The 17,744-nt window shown below is 24.8% G+C and overlaps 6 protein-coding genes across 6 annotated transcripts; 2 read left to right on the plus strand and 4 right to left on the minus strand.

The window, feature by feature from the left end:
- Positions 1 to 250: 250 nt before the first annotated feature.
- Positions 251 to 4,881, minus strand: PY17X_0204500 (phosphatidylinositol-4-phosphate 5-kinase, putative; the record flags this gene model as incomplete). Its single annotated transcript, XM_022957927.1, has 7 exons — positions 251 to 288; positions 392 to 441; positions 552 to 590; positions 740 to 819; positions 927 to 1,324; positions 1,478 to 1,610; positions 1,696 to 4,881. 7 exons carry the CDS (start codon positions 4,879 to 4,881, stop codon positions 251 to 253), a joined length of 3,924 nt encoding a protein of 1,307 aa, XP_022811337.1.
- A 1,677-nt stretch (positions 4,882 to 6,558) lies between these two features.
- Positions 6,559 to 10,701, minus strand: PY17X_0204600 (bromodomain protein, putative; the record flags this gene model as incomplete). Its single annotated transcript, XM_022957929.2, has 2 exons — positions 6,559 to 6,645; positions 6,775 to 10,701. 2 exons carry the CDS (start codon positions 10,699 to 10,701, stop codon positions 6,559 to 6,561), a joined length of 4,014 nt encoding a protein of 1,337 aa, XP_022811338.2.
- Positions 10,702 to 11,930: 1,229 nt separating this feature from the next.
- Positions 11,931 to 12,732, plus strand: PY17X_0204700 (DNA-directed RNA polymerase II 15.1 kDa polypeptide; the record flags this gene model as incomplete). The annotated part of the gene is made up of 2 exons (XM_719079.2): positions 11,931 to 12,097; positions 12,219 to 12,732. 2 exons carry the CDS (start codon positions 11,931 to 11,933, stop codon positions 12,730 to 12,732), a joined length of 681 nt encoding a protein of 226 aa, XP_724172.2.
- A 437-nt stretch (positions 12,733 to 13,169) lies between these two features.
- Positions 13,170 to 13,589, minus strand: PY17X_0204800 (FAD-linked sulfhydryl oxidase ERV1, putative; the record flags this gene model as incomplete). Its single annotated transcript, XM_719078.1, has 1 exon — positions 13,170 to 13,589. The coding sequence occupies one exon, from the start codon at positions 13,587 to 13,589 to the stop codon at positions 13,170 to 13,172; it is 420 nt and encodes a 139-aa protein (XP_724171.1).
- A 953-nt stretch (positions 13,590 to 14,542) lies between these two features.
- PY17X_0204900 (selenocysteine-specific elongation factor, putative) lies at positions 14,543 to 16,702 on the plus strand (the record flags this gene model as incomplete). The annotated part of the gene is made up of 1 exon (XM_022957930.1): positions 14,543 to 16,702. One exon carries the CDS (start codon positions 14,543 to 14,545, stop codon positions 16,700 to 16,702), a length of 2,160 nt encoding a protein of 719 aa, XP_022811339.1.
- Positions 16,703 to 16,880: 178 nt separating this feature from the next.
- On the minus strand, positions 16,881 to 17,570 carry PY17X_0205000 (conserved Plasmodium protein, unknown function; the record flags this gene model as incomplete). Its single annotated transcript, XM_022957931.1, has 1 exon — positions 16,881 to 17,570. The coding sequence occupies one exon, from the start codon at positions 17,568 to 17,570 to the stop codon at positions 16,881 to 16,883; it is 690 nt and encodes a 229-aa protein (XP_022811340.1).
- Between the last annotated feature and the right edge of the window lie 174 nt (positions 17,571 to 17,744).

A 17,744-nucleotide genomic window follows, 5' to 3' on the forward strand; every position in this document is an offset into this window, starting at 1 on the left:
ATATATATGCATTAAAATATGTGAATATCTTTAATATATTCCATATCTTCTAAAAAATTGAATGCATACATACATACATACATATATACACATATGCATACATGCATACACACATACATACATGTGTGAAAAGTTGAAAGGATATAACTTTTGTCCAATTTACTTTTCGAGTTTTCAAATTAGTGATATAATTTTATTTTTTTTAAAAAATTAATTATTATAAATTAACTGATACTATACTATAACTATGTCACTTCATATGTTTTTCTATAAATGCTACAAATCGTTCTGCAAAAAAAAAAAAAAAAAAATAATAATAATATAATAGTAATATAATAGTAATATAATAATAATAGTATTAGAAGTGCCTATCTAACTTTTTTATTATTACCTGCATAGGCCTTTGGTGGAATGCAGGAAATATTTTTTCTATCCAGTTTTCTAAAAAAAAAAAAAAGCCACATTTTTGCATGTATTAGACATATTTTTATTCCACTATTTGGCTAGCTAGCCAATAACTAGCCATTTTGTCACTTTTTCTGATTTCTTACTGTATCGTTCTAAAGGTATGCTCTATTTTTTTTTTCAAGCTAAAATTGAAAAACGATAAAATAAATGTCATAATAATTTACATCATACGTACATATCTATTTCTCTCTCATTTTAATGATAAAATGTCGTAGTTTTTTTTAAAATGAATGTGCATAATTTTTATGTAAAAAAATAATGTCACACTTACTTCCACTTTGTAAAGATATCAATTATTCCAAAAAAGAAGATCCGGTTCTTGTCGATATTGATCATGCCTCCATGGTCCCACTGAAGAGGGCGAAGCAGCAAAGTGTGTTGAAAAAATAGAATCATTGCAAACATATAGAAGCACGTTGAAAAAATAGAAGCATTGCACACAAATGAAATGTGCATACCTGGTGAAATGGCTTAGCCGCTACACATAACCCAAACTCATCATAAACATGACGAATTTCATTAGTTTTTTTTTTATCCCAACATACTACATCTCGTGACAATTCTTTATAATGTATACCAAACAATAAAGAATAATCTAAAAGCAAATTTTCTTTTAAAAAATTTGCATCTGATTTTAAAATGTTTAATAATTTTTCCTTATTTTCATCCCCTATGTTTATAACATCACCCAATTCATCAATGTCAGCATCTTTTAATGCAATTGTATGATCTTCTCTCTTTTCAGGAGGAACTGTTCTTCCAATTAGACTCCCTTTTATGTCATATCTTCTATGTATTTCAACCGCCGATGAAAAAAAGTTATTCATAACAATAAAAAATATTTTTTTTATCGTTTCTATATAAGAAGGAAATAAGATTAGATGTGTAAAAGTGGTAAGGCAATACGTGCAAGACTAGGCAGATGCGTGGAAATATATGCACAGATTAGGCAGATGCACAGATTAGGCAGATGCACAGACATCCTATTGCGACATCCTATTGCCCTTACTTGATGAACTGTTCAGGTATTTTATGCTGTGAATTCCGTACAAACGAGTTAAAAGAGAATCCGGATTTTTCTGGATATACTTGTAATAACGTGGAAGAAGTTTTTTTGACAATTTGTGAATTCCCTTGTTTACCTAAAAATAATATGAACACATAAATGTATTATATATATATGAAAAAATAAAATGTAGAAATTTTTTAAAAAATTATATAACTTACTGTTTTAATTATATATTTTCCATTGCTAGTAAAATAAAAAAGAGAACCACTTTTTCCTTCCGATAAAAGTTCACTAAGAGTTGAAAGATTTCCTAAAACCATATTACTTATGACTTGTTCAGGTCCAACTGATGTTATATATTCTTTAGATTTTATACCAAAAATTTTTCGAATATTTTTAAATATTATTGGTGAATAATTTTTAAATAAAACTTTTTCATTAGGACGTGAAGTAGATAATTGTATAACATCGGTATGTTTATAATAATTTAGTATATTATCTATATTGAATTTTTTGATTGCACATATTCGAATTCCTATCATCATATTCATTACTAGATCCCATCTTTCATGACCAAAATATACTGCAAAGAGTTTAGATGTTTTTTTTTTTTTTTTATGACGTATTGAAACAGATAATTTTCTTTTTTTTGAAGAATTATAATAATTAGATTTATTAATATATATTTTTTTATTTTGAAACTTTCCTTTAGCATATTTTCCTAAAACATCATTAGTTTGATTCAAAATTATATTTATTTCATGATTTGATTTCGATATATTATTTTTATCATTATTTTTATCGTTATTTTTATCGTTATTTTTATCATTATCATTATTATTATTATTGTTATACTCATCAATGGAGTCATAAGAAGAGCAATAATATTTTTGTGAAATTGTAATAGTATGTAGAAAATATCGAATTATAGAAACAATTAATAATACACTTTTATATTTTTTTAAATGTTTATCTCGTATACATACTTGTTTGGATTCTATTTTTGTATTCTCTTCATGTGTATTATTATATATAAAAATGTAAAAAAAAATTAAAAATATTTTATCATAATTTTCGTTATCTTTATCGCTTTTTAAGCAATCTTCAACATTTAATAAAATTATTCTAATATGATATAAAAGCTTTTCTTTGCTCAAATTTTTATTAATTAAAAAATGTTGAGAATTAGAACCTGGAATATAAAATTTTTTATATAATATATCTTCACTTAATTCTAATTGTTGAGAATTTTTATATGTTTCATTTATTAAAGCTTTTATATCTTCTGTTTCATTTACAAATTTATGATATTCAATATATTTTTCAAATAAAAATGTTCCTGAACCGTTTTCTTCTTTTTTATTACTTCCGTGAGATATATAATCATTACTTTCGTTTTCTTGATTTTCAATTAGCTTGATTATATCACCATTAATTTTATCACTCATTTTAGTATATGTACTAACACTACTCTCAACACTTTCACCTTCTACATCCTTCTCATAAATATTACTGTTATTATCAGAATCTATACTATCAATATCATTACATTTATCATAATATTTTTCTATATTATTACTTTCTACCAAATTGTCAGAAAAACTGCCATTCACACACCCATTACCATGTCCGCTCGCATTACCATCACGATTACCATTCGCATTTTCGCCCGTTTCAACTTCTTCCACTCTTTTTATGTATTCTTTATATTTGTTTATGTACAGATTCCATGTATCAATATATTTTTTATTTTTTTCCTTTTTTTCAAACTCAAATATTTGTAATTTTAAATCAAAAAATTCTGTATTATCCACACTCCCACTTTTGTTCATGCTTCCACTCTTGTTCATGCTTCCACTCTTGTTCATGCTTCCACTCTTGTTCATGCTTCCACTCTTGTTCATGCTTCCACTTTTGTTCATGCTTCCATTTTTGTTCATTTTTTTTTCGACAGTTGAATACATATAACTCTTCGATTCGTATTCCTGTTCGATATGGGCCAAATCAAGATTAGGAACATTTTTTTTATTTTTTATTTCAGGTTCTTTATATACATCATAGTATATATTAGTTGTTCTTTCATCATTTTGTGAAATTTGATTCTCTAATTTTTTAAAATCATTTCCAATATTATCACATCTTTTATTTATTTTTTTATCAAGTTTTATTTGGTCTATTTTTCTTAATATTTTTTTTCCACTTTTGTTATTTAGGCCAGATTCAAATAATTCATTTTCATCATCTTTTGTTTGTTTTTTTTGAGATATGGAATTATATTTTGTGGATATGTTATTAAGATATAACTTTTTTTCGCTTGAGCTTGGTACAATATCATCCTTTTTAAAAGTGTTATTATTAGAACTTTTAACGTCTCCATTTTTTTCGCTTCCATTTTTTTCGCCGCCATTCTCTGGTAGATCTTTTCCTTGAAGAGAGTATAAGCTAGCTATTTTTTTTTCATAATTTTTTTTTTTTTTTTGTTTTTTTTTTTTTATAAATAAACTTGTAGTACCCCTTAAAAGAGATAATCTTGTACTTGCCGATTCAGAATATGATTTTTTTAAATTATTTAATACTTTTTTTCCTGAATCAATTTTATATTTTTTTGTTTTTTTTTTTTTTTTTTTAATAATTGGTTCATTATTTTTTATAAAAGTATCTGCAACTTTTGTATGAATTCCAATAAATTTCAAAAATTCATGACATTGCATTGCTCTTTTATAACACTTTAAATTCATTCTATATTTACCATCATCACATAATATACTCAATGATTTAAAAGTGTATTTAACATGGCTTATTACAATTTCATCGTCTTCTCCTAATAATTGTTTTTTTATATCTTTGATGCTTAGTATGATCCTTTCAAAATCGTCATAATTTATGTATTCTAGGTAGTTTTTGTCATCTTTCAAAATCTGGTCATCTTTCGAATGCTCCTCACCTTGCAAATTTTTGTCACCCTTCGAATGCTTCTCACCTTGCAAATGCTTCTCATCTTGCAAATTTTTGTCACCCTTCGAATGCTTCTCACCTTGCAAATTTTCCAACTTAACAGATGAACCCGATTGTATGATCCGATACGAGAGCTTCAATTTATCACGTTTGTTTCCCTTTAACATAATATTTATTGCCACACAAAATTCAAATATATCAATATATCCATCATTATTCAAATCAAAAGCTTTAAAGATACATTTATATAAATATGCATTTTTTATTGTTCCTAGAATTCCTAAACTTTTTTCAAATTGTTTATAATCTAATTTTCCATTAGGAGATATCGAATGGAATCTTTTATAAATTATTACAATTTCTTGGTCTGTTAATTTTGTCTTTTCTTTTATATTTTTTTTTAAATTGAACTCCAGTACGTTTCTCACATTTACATTTCCACATTTCATTTGCTCTATCTATCTATCTATATATTATAATTTATCTTATAAAACGTTTAAATCAAATAACTAACCATATATACGATACACATAGGAATATGTCTACGTTCATATGCACCCAAAATGGGGAAAATATGCAGAAAATGATGAAAATGTGATGAAAATGTGATGAAAATGTGATGAAAATGTGATGAAAATGTGATAAAAATGTGATGAACATGTGATAAAAATGTGATGAACATGTGATCAAAATATGACCAAAATGTGATGTACCACAAAACTTAAAAAAAAAAATAATAAAAAAATATGCGGATGTGTTAGCGGAAAATAAAATACCCTAACATTCTTTTATTTTTAATTTTTAAATGAAGTGTTAAGGTCGTTTTTAAATAAATAAATAAATAAATTATTGTAAAAAAAAAAAAACGAGCGTATAATTAAAACTTCTAAGTATTTAATTTTCAATAATTATAAAAAAAAATTTCAGAAAAATTGATAGAAAAAAAAAAAAAAAATATATATATAACCTTGAAATGTCAAAAAAAAAAAAAAAAAAAAATACAGATATATAAAATCAGTTAAAATATAAGAAAATGATTCAAAAATAAAAATTCTGATAACTTATAAAATTATAAAAATATTCTTAAATGCAACTGAACTTTCTGTGAAAAAAATATGGCATATACAAAAGGGACGTAATAAAATAAACTGCAAAAAACAAAATATATAATATGCAAAAAACAAAATATACAATATGCAAAAAACAAAATATACAATATGCATTATACATACTACATACATTTATGTAATAGAAAAAATAAACATTTACAAAATATTATAAATATAATAACTTGATAAATAGTAATGATCTGCTTCTCATGCATTTTGTGAAGATATATGTTTTGTTATTTCAAAATTTGGAAAAATATGGAAAAATTGGGAAAAATATGGAAAAAGTGGGAAAAATTGGGAAAAAATAAAAAATGATAAAAACGTACCAAATAAACATTTAAGCGGATGAGGGAAAATGTTCAAAACAATCACCAAAGCGAAATTAAAAATATAACAACAAAATATATCTTGGATAAAAAAAAACCTATCATATATAAATATCAAAATTTTGAGAGAAAAAAAAAATAAATTATGTACTATATTTTCTACAATATTTTCTACAATATTTTCTACAATATTTATTTATCCCTTTTTTTTATGTCCATATTTTTTTTTATAATTACATACTTCGAAATATATAAAATAATGATGTATTTGTTTAGTAGAAATCTTAAGCAAACCTCATAAAAGTTTTTATTTAGCATCTTTGTAAAAATTGAAAAAAAAAAAGAAACACTATGTCAATAAAGGGGCTTAATAAAACAACATTCTTACTATGACAATAAAATGGGTTCATATAAAACACATTCTTACTATGACCATAGTGTTGGTCATATTTTTCTAAAAGGTTGCTTAACACTTTATTATAATTATAAAATATAAAATATAAAATAGTTTCAAGTTACAAAAAAAAAAAAAAAAAACTAAAAAAATAAACAAAAAAGTAAAATATTTTATATATTTTTCATGAGTTGATGGGTTTTACTTATAAACATATTCACAGATTTGAATAAATTAAAAAATTTTATCATAATTTTATTTATTTTATTTTATTTTATTTTATTTTATTTTTTTTTATTTTATTATTTTTTTTTTCAAAATGTTTATAATTGTCATGTTCGACTCTTTATTATTGTCTATCCTTAGAAGTGCGTCAATTTTCTAAAAAGTGAAAGAAGCAAAAGTGGAAGAAATGAAGTGAAAGAAGCAAAAGTGAACGAAGCAAAAGTGGGGAGAAAGCGGGTGTGGTAGGAACGGCAAGTTCGGGGTTATTCGCATTTTGGTTCTTACCTTTATGTACATTTGAATCTGTGAAATGAGTCCTGAAAGCTTATTCACAGAATCATGTATTCTAATTGAATTGTTAGGGAAGGGTTGTGTATGTAAATCGTTAAAAGCTTTTTCTAAAAAAGATACAAAATTATTGTTATTTTTAGCTGGTGAATTATTGGATATATATAATTTAATCTTCTTATTTTGTTTGCATTTATTTATTAAATATATTTTTAAATGTTCAACATAATTTTCATTATTTATATAAATATTTGTTCTCTTTATCTTTATATATATATTTAGTTTAAAACCCGATTTTATAATAAAAAAAAAGTTGCTATCAAAATTATAATTATAAAAATATGTATTATTGATATGAGAATAGGATGAATTTTCTATTGTGCTATAATTTAAATTTAAATTTATTAGAATTGTTTTTTCTTTTTTTAAAAACGTTTCTTTGTTATAATTTGACATCTTATCAAATAATCCATGAAAATTGTAAAAGTTTTTATTATTTATGTTAAACAGAGCTGATGGGGTGGTCAAACTAGGCGCAGCTGATGGGGTGGTCAAACTAGGCGCATGTGATGGGGTGGTCAAACTAAGCACAGGCGATGGCGTGGTCGAGTCAACATCTGCCACATCTGCCGATTCTGCCACATCTACCGATTCTGCCACATCTGCCGATTCTACCGATTCTGCCACCTTTTCAACCTTGCCCGTGTCAGTAGAATCCGAGCTCTCTTGGAATTCTCGACAAATGGGGATATGGATATCCTCACTTTTCTTTCTTTTTAAATTTATAGATATAGAACTATGATTTTCAAATTCTCTTTTATTACGTTCCCTAGTTTCATTAATATTTACAACGTTTTCACAAACATTTAACTGGGCACTGCTATCCACTAATTTAGCATCGCTAACATCGCTAACATGTACATTTTTAGCTATATTTTCACCATTTTTAGTCATATTTTCACCATTTTTAGTCATATTTTCACCATTTTTAGTCATATTTTCACCATTTTTAGTCATATTTTCACCATTTTTAGTCATATTTTCACCATTTTTAGTCATATTTTCACCATTTTGAATGTTAGTTTTACCACACATCTCTGGAATGTATATAAAATCGTCTAAATTATCTAAAACATTTTGAAAATAAAAACAATTAGATAAAAATGTATTATTTTCACATTTTATCATATAGCTTTCTTTATTTTCTAAATAGCTATCAAATATATTTTCATAAAAATAAATAATATTATTATATTTTTTTTTCCAATTTTTCAAAATCTTAGGATATCTTTCTTTTTTATTCTCATCATAAAAATTGTCTTTTTCTTTTTTATTCTCATCATAAAAATTGTCTTTTTCTTTTTTATTCTCATCATGAAAATTGTCTTTTTCTTTTTTATTCTCATCATGAAAATTGTCTTTTTCTTTTTTATTCTCATCATGAAAATTATCTCTTTCTTTTAATTTATTTTTTAAGAATATTTTTTTTTTTTTTTTTTCACTCTCACAATTGTCTATGCATTCATAATTTCGTTCTTCTTTATTTTCCAGAAAACGAGAGGGTATATTTTTTTTGTATATTTTTTTATATTCTTCTTTAAAAATGGAGAAAAGTAAACCACTTTCCATCAAACCACTTTCCACCAAACCACTTTCCATCAAACCACTTTCCGCCAAACCACTTTCCGCTAAACCACTTTCCGCCAAATTAACCTTTTCTACACTTGGTAGCGATTTCGTTTTTTTTTTTAACTCATGAATATCTATATTTCTGATTTTACAAAATTCGGTTATATTAATTTTGTTATTTATTAGATAATTTATCCATATAGAATAAATATTAGTATATTTTTTATTTTTTATTTTTTTTTTTTTAAAATAATCAATATAATTATTAATATTAACATTTTTATTACTCACATCATAATAGTTATCATATATTTTATCTTTCCATTTATTCCATAAATTTTCAAACTTATAATCACTATTTTTTGCTGCATTTATAATATATTGATTTTGTGATATATCAGGATTAAAAAATAAACAATTTTTATAAATAAGTTTTATATCATTATAAATTTCATTAGGATGATTATATATTCCATTTAATAAATTATTAGAAACTGTAGTGTAATCCATTGGTTTTTTTATTTTTATTTTATATTCTTTTTTTATTTCTTCATTTATATTTTTATCATCTAATACTGGTATTGTAAAATAAACAGAATTGCTATCACATTTTAAATTTTTTAATATATTATTTTTTAATATATTTTCCCACTGATTTATTCGTTTATTTTTATTACCACATTCTTCTTCTATATTGTCAGCCTTTTCAACCTTATCAGTTTTGTCGGCCTTTTCAGCCTTATCAGTTTTGTCAATTTTGTCAACCTTTTCAGCCTTATCAGCCTTTTCAACCTTTTCAACCTTATCAACCTTATCAGCAATGGTTGGCTCATCTTCCTTTAAATGCAAATGGGTCGATTGTGGATTATCTGTTTCGATACTATTTAGTTCTTCTATTTTTATATTATCTAATTTTAATTTTATTCGAAAAAATGACGATCTTTTTTTATTTGAAACATCTTTAGTAGAATCGATATCATCCTTTTCTTTTATTTTTACATCAGATGCATTCAAATTTGTGCATACATCCTTTACTTCGTTATTCACACCACTTGCTTCACTACCAACTGATGTGTTTTCTTTTATTTTCTCATCATTTTCAAACATGTTAGAGAAATATAGTTCATCCTTTTCACAATATTCATTAAAAGATGATAAAATTTGTTTTGCTTCTTTTGTTCCTCGTGTAGAAGTTAATAATTTATGAAATTCTGATATATAATTTTTAAATGCAGTTTGTCTTATATTATATAATTTTTTTTTTTCTTTTTTTTTTTTTTCTGATTTTATTACATCTATAGAATTATCAAATAATAATAATATATCATTATTAAATTCATTTTCATTTTTATACATTTCATAATGTAATTTACTATGAATTATATCTACATTTATTTTTTTTGTTAAAGATGTATCTATACATTTCACAATTTCTACATCTTTTTCATTCTCTTTTTTTTCTTTATTATCAATAAATATCTCCGAATAATCACTAATATCATTTAAACATTGAAACAGTTTTTCTTTTTTGAGTCGATCTAAAAGTTGGGACAATCTCCTCTTAATGCTTCTATTTATATTCCCTCTATCTACGCTGCCTCTATCTACACTGGCTCTATCTACACTGGCTCTATCTACACTGGCTCTATCTACACTGCCTCGATTTACACTGGCTCTATCTACACTGGCTCTATCTACACTGCCTCGATTTACACTGCCTCTATCTACACTGCCTCTATTTATATTGCCTCTATTTATAGCTGTTTGATTTGCCTCCATTTTTTTGCCCGCTTTTTCCTCCATTTTTTTGCCCGCTTTTGCATTCCCAGCCTCCTTATGCTCATCTTTACTTTTATTTCTTTTGCTGGGCTTTTCCACTATCTTGTTTTCATTTTTTAACTCTGACACTTTTTCCTTTTCAGCATATTCACTAGAATTAATTATATCACTATTACTTGCTTGCTTTCTTAAACCGATTCGAGGTTTTGTCACATTCTTATTTTTAACTGATTCATTTTCCTGCACTTTTTTCCGATTCACATTTGTTCCACTATTAATTGGCTTGCTCTCGTTTGGCTTGCTCTCGTTTTGCTTGCTCTCGTTTTGCTTTTTTTCGTTTGGCTTTTTTTCGTTCGGCTTGCTCTCGTTTTGCTTTTTTTCTTTCCCTTTATTAGCAATTTCTGTTGATTTTTTTTTGCTTTCTTTTCCAGTATTAGCAATTTCTGTTGATTTTTTTTTGCTTCCCTTTTCTTCAGAATCTTGCTTTTTGACTCGCAAACTTCGTCTCGTTTCCATTCACAATATTATATATTTTAGCATTTGATATATATTTTGGAAAATAAAATTAAATGGAAAGTTTCACAAACCTATATTTGTTTGATAAACTATGAAGTAAAAAACAAACTGTTATAAAAATTGTTTATAACCATTACTCATGTGTTTGGTATCTTCTTCATTTATTTATGCAATATCAACTAGTTTAATAAATCGAAACAAGCTTTTAAAATTATGTTATTTTATCACCTAAAAAAATGCTAAAAATGCATTACTTTTTTATACTATTTATATAACAAACAATCTGGACCACATTTTTGGAATTCTGCCAAGCCCCATCCCATGTCATCCGTTAATTTGTTCACTTTGCTTGTTCACTTTGCTTGTTCACTTTGCTTGTTCACTTTGCCTTGTTCACTTTGCCTTGTTCACTTTGCCTTGTTCCCTTTATTTTCTTCCCTTTTTTCTTCCCTTTTTTCTTCCCTTTTTTTCTTCCCTTTTTTTCTTCCCTTTTTTTGCTATTTTGATAAACTTCGCATTTGCATGCTTGTGTTTATATTTCCATCCCTCCTCACAAATTCTTTTACAATTTAATAAAAATAATTAACTCCAATTTAACTAATAAATATTTTATTTTATTTTTTTATACAAAATTATTCAAATATTTAATCACAAAAATATATTACTATATCATTTTCAATTACAGTTTAAGTTCAAGGCGGCTAAAATTATATGCCTCTTCAATATGTATCCTTTTTTTTTTTTTTTTTTTTTTTTTTTTTTATATAATATTAAGGGCCATAAAAAGTGGAATATACATTGCTATATTATATATGTATGTATATATTTTTTGACACGATTTCATGTAATTTTTCTTTTCTTTTTTCCCAACTCTATTATATTCCCATCCGCTCAAACTCGGTGAGCCTTTGCAATCTTCTTTGTTGTTTCCATATAAAGCCACATTTTAAATTTCTTTTTTTTTAGTTACATATGAATTTTCATTTATTTTTTTCCACACAATAATAATTTCAACAACATTATACCCATCAATCTCTTCGCAGTTAAAATGGAAACATCTTTTATTTTTATTTCTTTAAATACAAATGGATAAACTATAACTCATTTCTTTATTCATATATATATATGTATATGTATACATCTTTAAATGCTTTAGCTTAAAACTAAGTTTCATGGAAAGCTAAATTTTTTTTTTTTTTTTTTTTTTTTTTTTTTGATTTTTTTCCAATATGGCTGAAGTTAATTTTTGTGAAGAATGTAATAATATTTTGTATGCCAGAAGTGACAAAAAAAATAAAAAACTAATTTATGTTTGTCGAAGTTGTGATTATATTTCAAATAAGCAAAATGAAAATCACAACATCGTAGCTAGAATTAATTACAACTATAACAGAAAGTAAGTTTTATTCCACATGTTTACCTTTTTTCGAAAATTTAAATAAAAAAAATAATAATCTTTGTTTAAGATTGCAAACTGTTTTATTAACAAAATGTCTTTTTTTACTTCATTTTCACAGAGAAGATATTTATATTCATCCAGAAACTAAAAATGATTCTGCACTCGGACGGGTTCGAGATTGGGTATGTAAACAATGCAATAATTCAGAAGCAGTGTTTTTACAACTTCCTGAAAAAATAAGTTATAATCCAATGGCACTAATTTATGTATGTACAAATAAAGATTGCCAATATTGGGAAAAAGAAATACAACATTCTAATTATGATACTTCAAGTTATAATAAAAAAAATGAAGATCTTTCAAATAAAATAGATGAAATAGATCAAAAATTATATATTAAACAAGAAAATGATCGATCTATAGATGATATTAATAATAATAAAAGATGGCCAACCAAAACAGGAAATATCTATCATCCTATAAAAACAGAAATATTAGACCAAAATGAAGAACATGAACAAGTTCAGTTAAAACATGAATTATTTAAAATTATAGAGAGTAATAAAAATACAGAAGAAGAAAACCCAGAACTTGATAACCCTAGCGATAGTAGCGTAGACGAATATTTCTAAACCATGAACCATGAACCATGAACCATGAACCATGAAAATAATTCTATACAATTATCACCAAATAGTTAATATACCCTTATTTCGTTTTCCTTCCATTTCTTCCCCTTTTTTTCACCATTGTTTATTTAACACATCAAATGTCAATTTGTCTTTGCTCAAACTTAAAAATGTAAACTTAAAAATGTAAAGTAAAAATGTAAAGCAAAAATTTAAAGTAAAAATTTAAAGTAAAAATTTAAAGTAAAAATGGCTTAGGAAATAAATACCATGACGGCAAATACCATGACACAAAAAAAAACGAAAAAAGCGCTACCCCAACTCTATAAATCTTATTTTGCCCATCTTTTCATTCTTAACTAATAATCCCCATGTTTATACACATTCATTGCGCACTGTTTTGATAACATCTTTCTACATTTCCTGAAAAATCAAATATTTTAACCGGACGTCTTGTATTTGTCTATTATATCCTGAATGCTGCCAGCAACATAAACATCTTTCCCTATCTCTTCATTTATCATATTGTGTAAGTTAAAAATGAATGTAGAAAATTCGATTTTATTTGCACACGTTAATTTGTATTTTTTTAATATATCCAACAAATCTAGCTTACAAATATGACAAGGATATAAATTGGAAAAGGAATAAAAAAAATTTAAATGTTTTTTTTTTTCATCTTCTGTTGGTTTATTTGGATAGTTAGCTGAAATTGTGTGTAGAATCATCCATGCGGCTCGTCCTATTTCATTTCTATCTGGAGGATATATTTTTTTTATACCCCCAACTTTATTATTTTCTAAAATATTTTCTTTTTTTCTATCATTACATGAATTTTCATAGCATTTTTTTATTTCCATTTTTCCAATATATAATACTTCAAATGTTTTTTTTTATAATCTAAAAAAATTTATTCATATATTCTTTACATATAGATTCCATTTCTTTTCTATAAGTTTGTCAATCTTTTTATTATATTGCCATCTTTACAATATATAATTTTGTAGCTTGTTTTTTTTTTTTTTTTTTTTTATTCATGGATTCTCGAAATAGCTTCAAATTCTTCAAAATTGTTTTTTCCTTTTTTATGCAATTTTTATCATATATCAAATTTGCATGGAAAAATTAATCCTGCAAATTGCCTATTTATATATCCATCCCTTTTTTACTGATATATATATATATATATATACCATACTAATGTTGAAATTAATATGAACAACGTAATTCCCAAAAGCAAATATTTTTGCTGTTTTTTGCATATATGTATTATATGAATGTATCAACTATCTGTTTTAGATAATAATATATTAAAATAAAAAAAATAAAGTTTGTATATAAAACTACAATTTTATTTGGGTTGAAAAAACGACGAAAAAAATATAATTTTTCAAACACATAAAGGATTATCTAAAATCAGTTTTTGTTATATCATCATTGATACGTTTTATCAATCTATTTTCATTCCTTTGATGTTTATCACATAATTTATTTTTACTATATTTTTTAGTAACTACAATTTGGTTATTTTATTTTTACATATATTGTATATTTTTATACCTCTTAATTTATTGAATTTTTTCAATTTCCAAAACTTGTAAATATATATACTTTGTGATTTCATGCTATATATACATGTGTATTTATTCATATTTTTTTATCACATTAAAAATAAGTTTTTTAAAACTGAATGAATATTAACATTTTTCATTTTTACCTGCACAATTCAGAAAAATATATTACTCTCTTGCAGATAGTCATATTTTTTTTTTTTATTGGAAAATTTACACATAATTGCACACACACTGAATGAATGATTAATGTTAATATAGGAGTATTAGGACATGTAGATTCTGGGAAAACAAGTTTATGTCGATGTTTAAGTGAAGTTTTGAGCACCTGTGCTTTGGATAAGCATAGGCAAAGTCAAGAAAAGGGAATAACCATTGATCTTGGATTTTCATCATTTTACATAAAAAAAAAAAAAAGCCAAACTTCAACTAGCCAAACTACAACTAGCCAAAATCAACATGGAGAAATTCAAAATAATAAAATAGTACCCAAACATGGACCAAATAAAAATGAATGCATTCCTGACCAAAATGACGTAAAAAAAGAGGATATTAATAATGATTGTGAAATAGAAAATATTCAAAATATATCAGACGAAAATGAGTTAATACAAATATGCTTAGTAGATTGTCCTGGCCATCATTCTCTAATAAAATGCATAGTAATGGGGGCAAAAATTATGGATATGATTTTTTTAGTTATAGATATAAATAAAGGGATACAAAAACAAACAATAGAGTGCTTAGTTTTATGCCAATTTGTAAAAAGTGATATTATTATTATTCTAAATAAAATTGATTTAATACCTTTACATGAAAGAGAAAAAAAAATTAACACCATGAAAAAAAAAATTAAAGACGCAATAAATAGAACATCTCTAAAAAAGTTGTCATATTACATAGTTAGCTTATCTGCTAACAAGAAAAATCAAAATGATAACGAAAAAATAGATCATGTTGAAATTGAAGAAAATGCGATTTCTATGTGTAGAAACAATCCAAATGAAATTAATCCTCGTTTCAACATTCTAAAAAAAGAAAAACATACAAGCGAAAATATAAATGAACTTATAGAATTATTAAAAAGTGTTATAAAAATTCCAGTAAGAGAAACAAATCCAAGTTTTGAAGATTTTTATTTTTTATATGACCATTCATTTGAAATAAAGGGGAAAGGTATGGTATATACAGGAACTGTTATAAAAGGTAAAATAACAATAAATTCGAATATTTCTATATTGCCTTTAAATATAAAAGGAAAAATTAAAGATATACAAAGTTTTAAAAAAAAACAAAAAGAAGGTACATCAGGTAATAGGTTATCATTTTTAATATCACATGATAATATTAAAAATTTGAAAAAAGTAGAAAGAGGCATAATTGTTCATGAAAAATCAAATATATGCAATTTTACTGTATTTATTTGTAAAATAAAATTAATAGAATTTTATAAAAAAAGTATAAAAAATAAAGAATTGTTAACATGCATAATTGGTTTTGCTTCATCACATTCTTATGGCTTTTTTTTTAAAAAGTTAAAAACAGACCCCGAAAAGGAGCAAACTATTAATGGGCATAATAATGGGCATAATAATGGGCATAATAATGGGCATAGTAATGGGCATAGTAATGGGCATAATAATGGGCATAGTAATGGGCATAGTAATGGGCATAATAATGAACAGAATAACGGACAGAATAATGGGGAAAGAGATTCTACTTGCCTTTCAAACAATATTGGATTTGATAGGAATGGAAATTACTTAATTATTGACGAGGTGGAATATCTTAACCACATAAATGATGAAACAGTTTCAGAAAACGATTTATTCGAAGATGAAAAAGACGAAGAAATATATTTCTTAGTTATCTTAAAAAAAAAAATGTACGGATTTAATGGAGAAAAATGTATATTTTTAAAAAATGATGAAAATATCAACTGCAGAATATGCTTACATGGAAATATAGTAGACATAATTAAAGATAGTGCAATAAATTCCCAAATTAATAATTCCACATTTGTTATGAACAAAAAGCCATGTTTAAATGAACATGAGGATTATAAAAATTTAAAAATAATGAAAGAAAAGGAAAAAATTGGATTAATTGAAAAAGTAATTGATAATACTACTTTATTATGCAAAAATGTTTTTACCTCTTCAAATCAAGTCACAGCTTATTTGACACAAAAAATTTATCTCATACCCTTAGAACATCAAAAAAATAAAAATGTGTGCAAAACAGCAACCATTGGCTATATAGCCAAATCTTTTGCAAAAAATGGAAAATTCATTGTTCATTTTGATGATGATATTTCGCATATTAAGGATAATATAAAATCGTACATAATTATGATTAAGTATTACAAAGACATTTTCACAAAAAAAAAAATTTTCATGTAAGGGTATAAACAATAAAATAAAATAATTCAAATTACATGATTGGTGCATTTAACACTTACGAAAAATTTATGAACAAGTCAGGTAAAAAAAAAAAAAAAAGTAGCCAATTGTGTACAAAAATATCAATCAATATATTATATTTTTTTTTTCTTCTTTTCCTTATCATGGTAATATATGTTTAACAAGAAACTTTTGTTCCATATATTTTTTTAGGAACATCATATTTATAGGTGTGTTTTTTGTACAATTTGCTTAAGTCGGTTTCCAACAAATTAGCTGTTTTTATTATATCCATTATTCTTTTTTTTCGTGGCAATTCTTCATTCATATAATGTAAATTTTTTTCAAAATTATTTCTCATTATATCTATTTGTGATACGAATGCAGATAATTTGGCTTCTTCATATTCGTTTTCTATATTTTCTAAAGAAAATACATTTATACTTTCAGTTGGTGGAGATCGCTTTAATTGTGTGTCATATAAAGCTCTCCATATTGTTTCTTCTTCTACTGGGCCTTTTGATTTTATTTGAACAAAAGAAGATGATGATACTTTAGATTCATTAATATATTTTTGTTTATTTTCTGATTTAGAATCCAAAATATTATTACTATTAAATAAATCTTCTTTTTTATTTCCATCATTCTCTTTGTTGCTTTTTGGTTGTACTTCACTGAATATTTGTTTCCAGTTTTCAAATTTTTTATAAAATTCTTCTTCAGCATTTTTTGTATTTTCATATATTTGAATTAAGTTGAATGCAAGCTTCTGCTCAGTTTGTGATAAATGTTTTATGTCATACATTTTGTCACATGATATACTTAGAAAAACAACAAGAACAAAGAAAATAGGAAATATTATCACCATTATTTTATTAATTTTTTTTTTTTAATTCTGCACATGTATGATAATGCGTTCTTTTCCCGTATATTTATATTATAATTTTTTTTTATTACATAAAAAAGAGTACACACCCATATAATATTTATATATATACCAACAAATTTTTATAATTTTTTTTTAAATTAAAAACCTTATGTT

Source organism: Plasmodium yoelii (genome assembly GCF_900002385.2).
Source record: "Plasmodium yoelii strain 17X genome assembly, chromosome: 2".
Classification (NCBI taxonomy): domain Eukaryota; phylum Apicomplexa; class Aconoidasida; order Haemosporida; family Plasmodiidae; genus Plasmodium; species Plasmodium yoelii.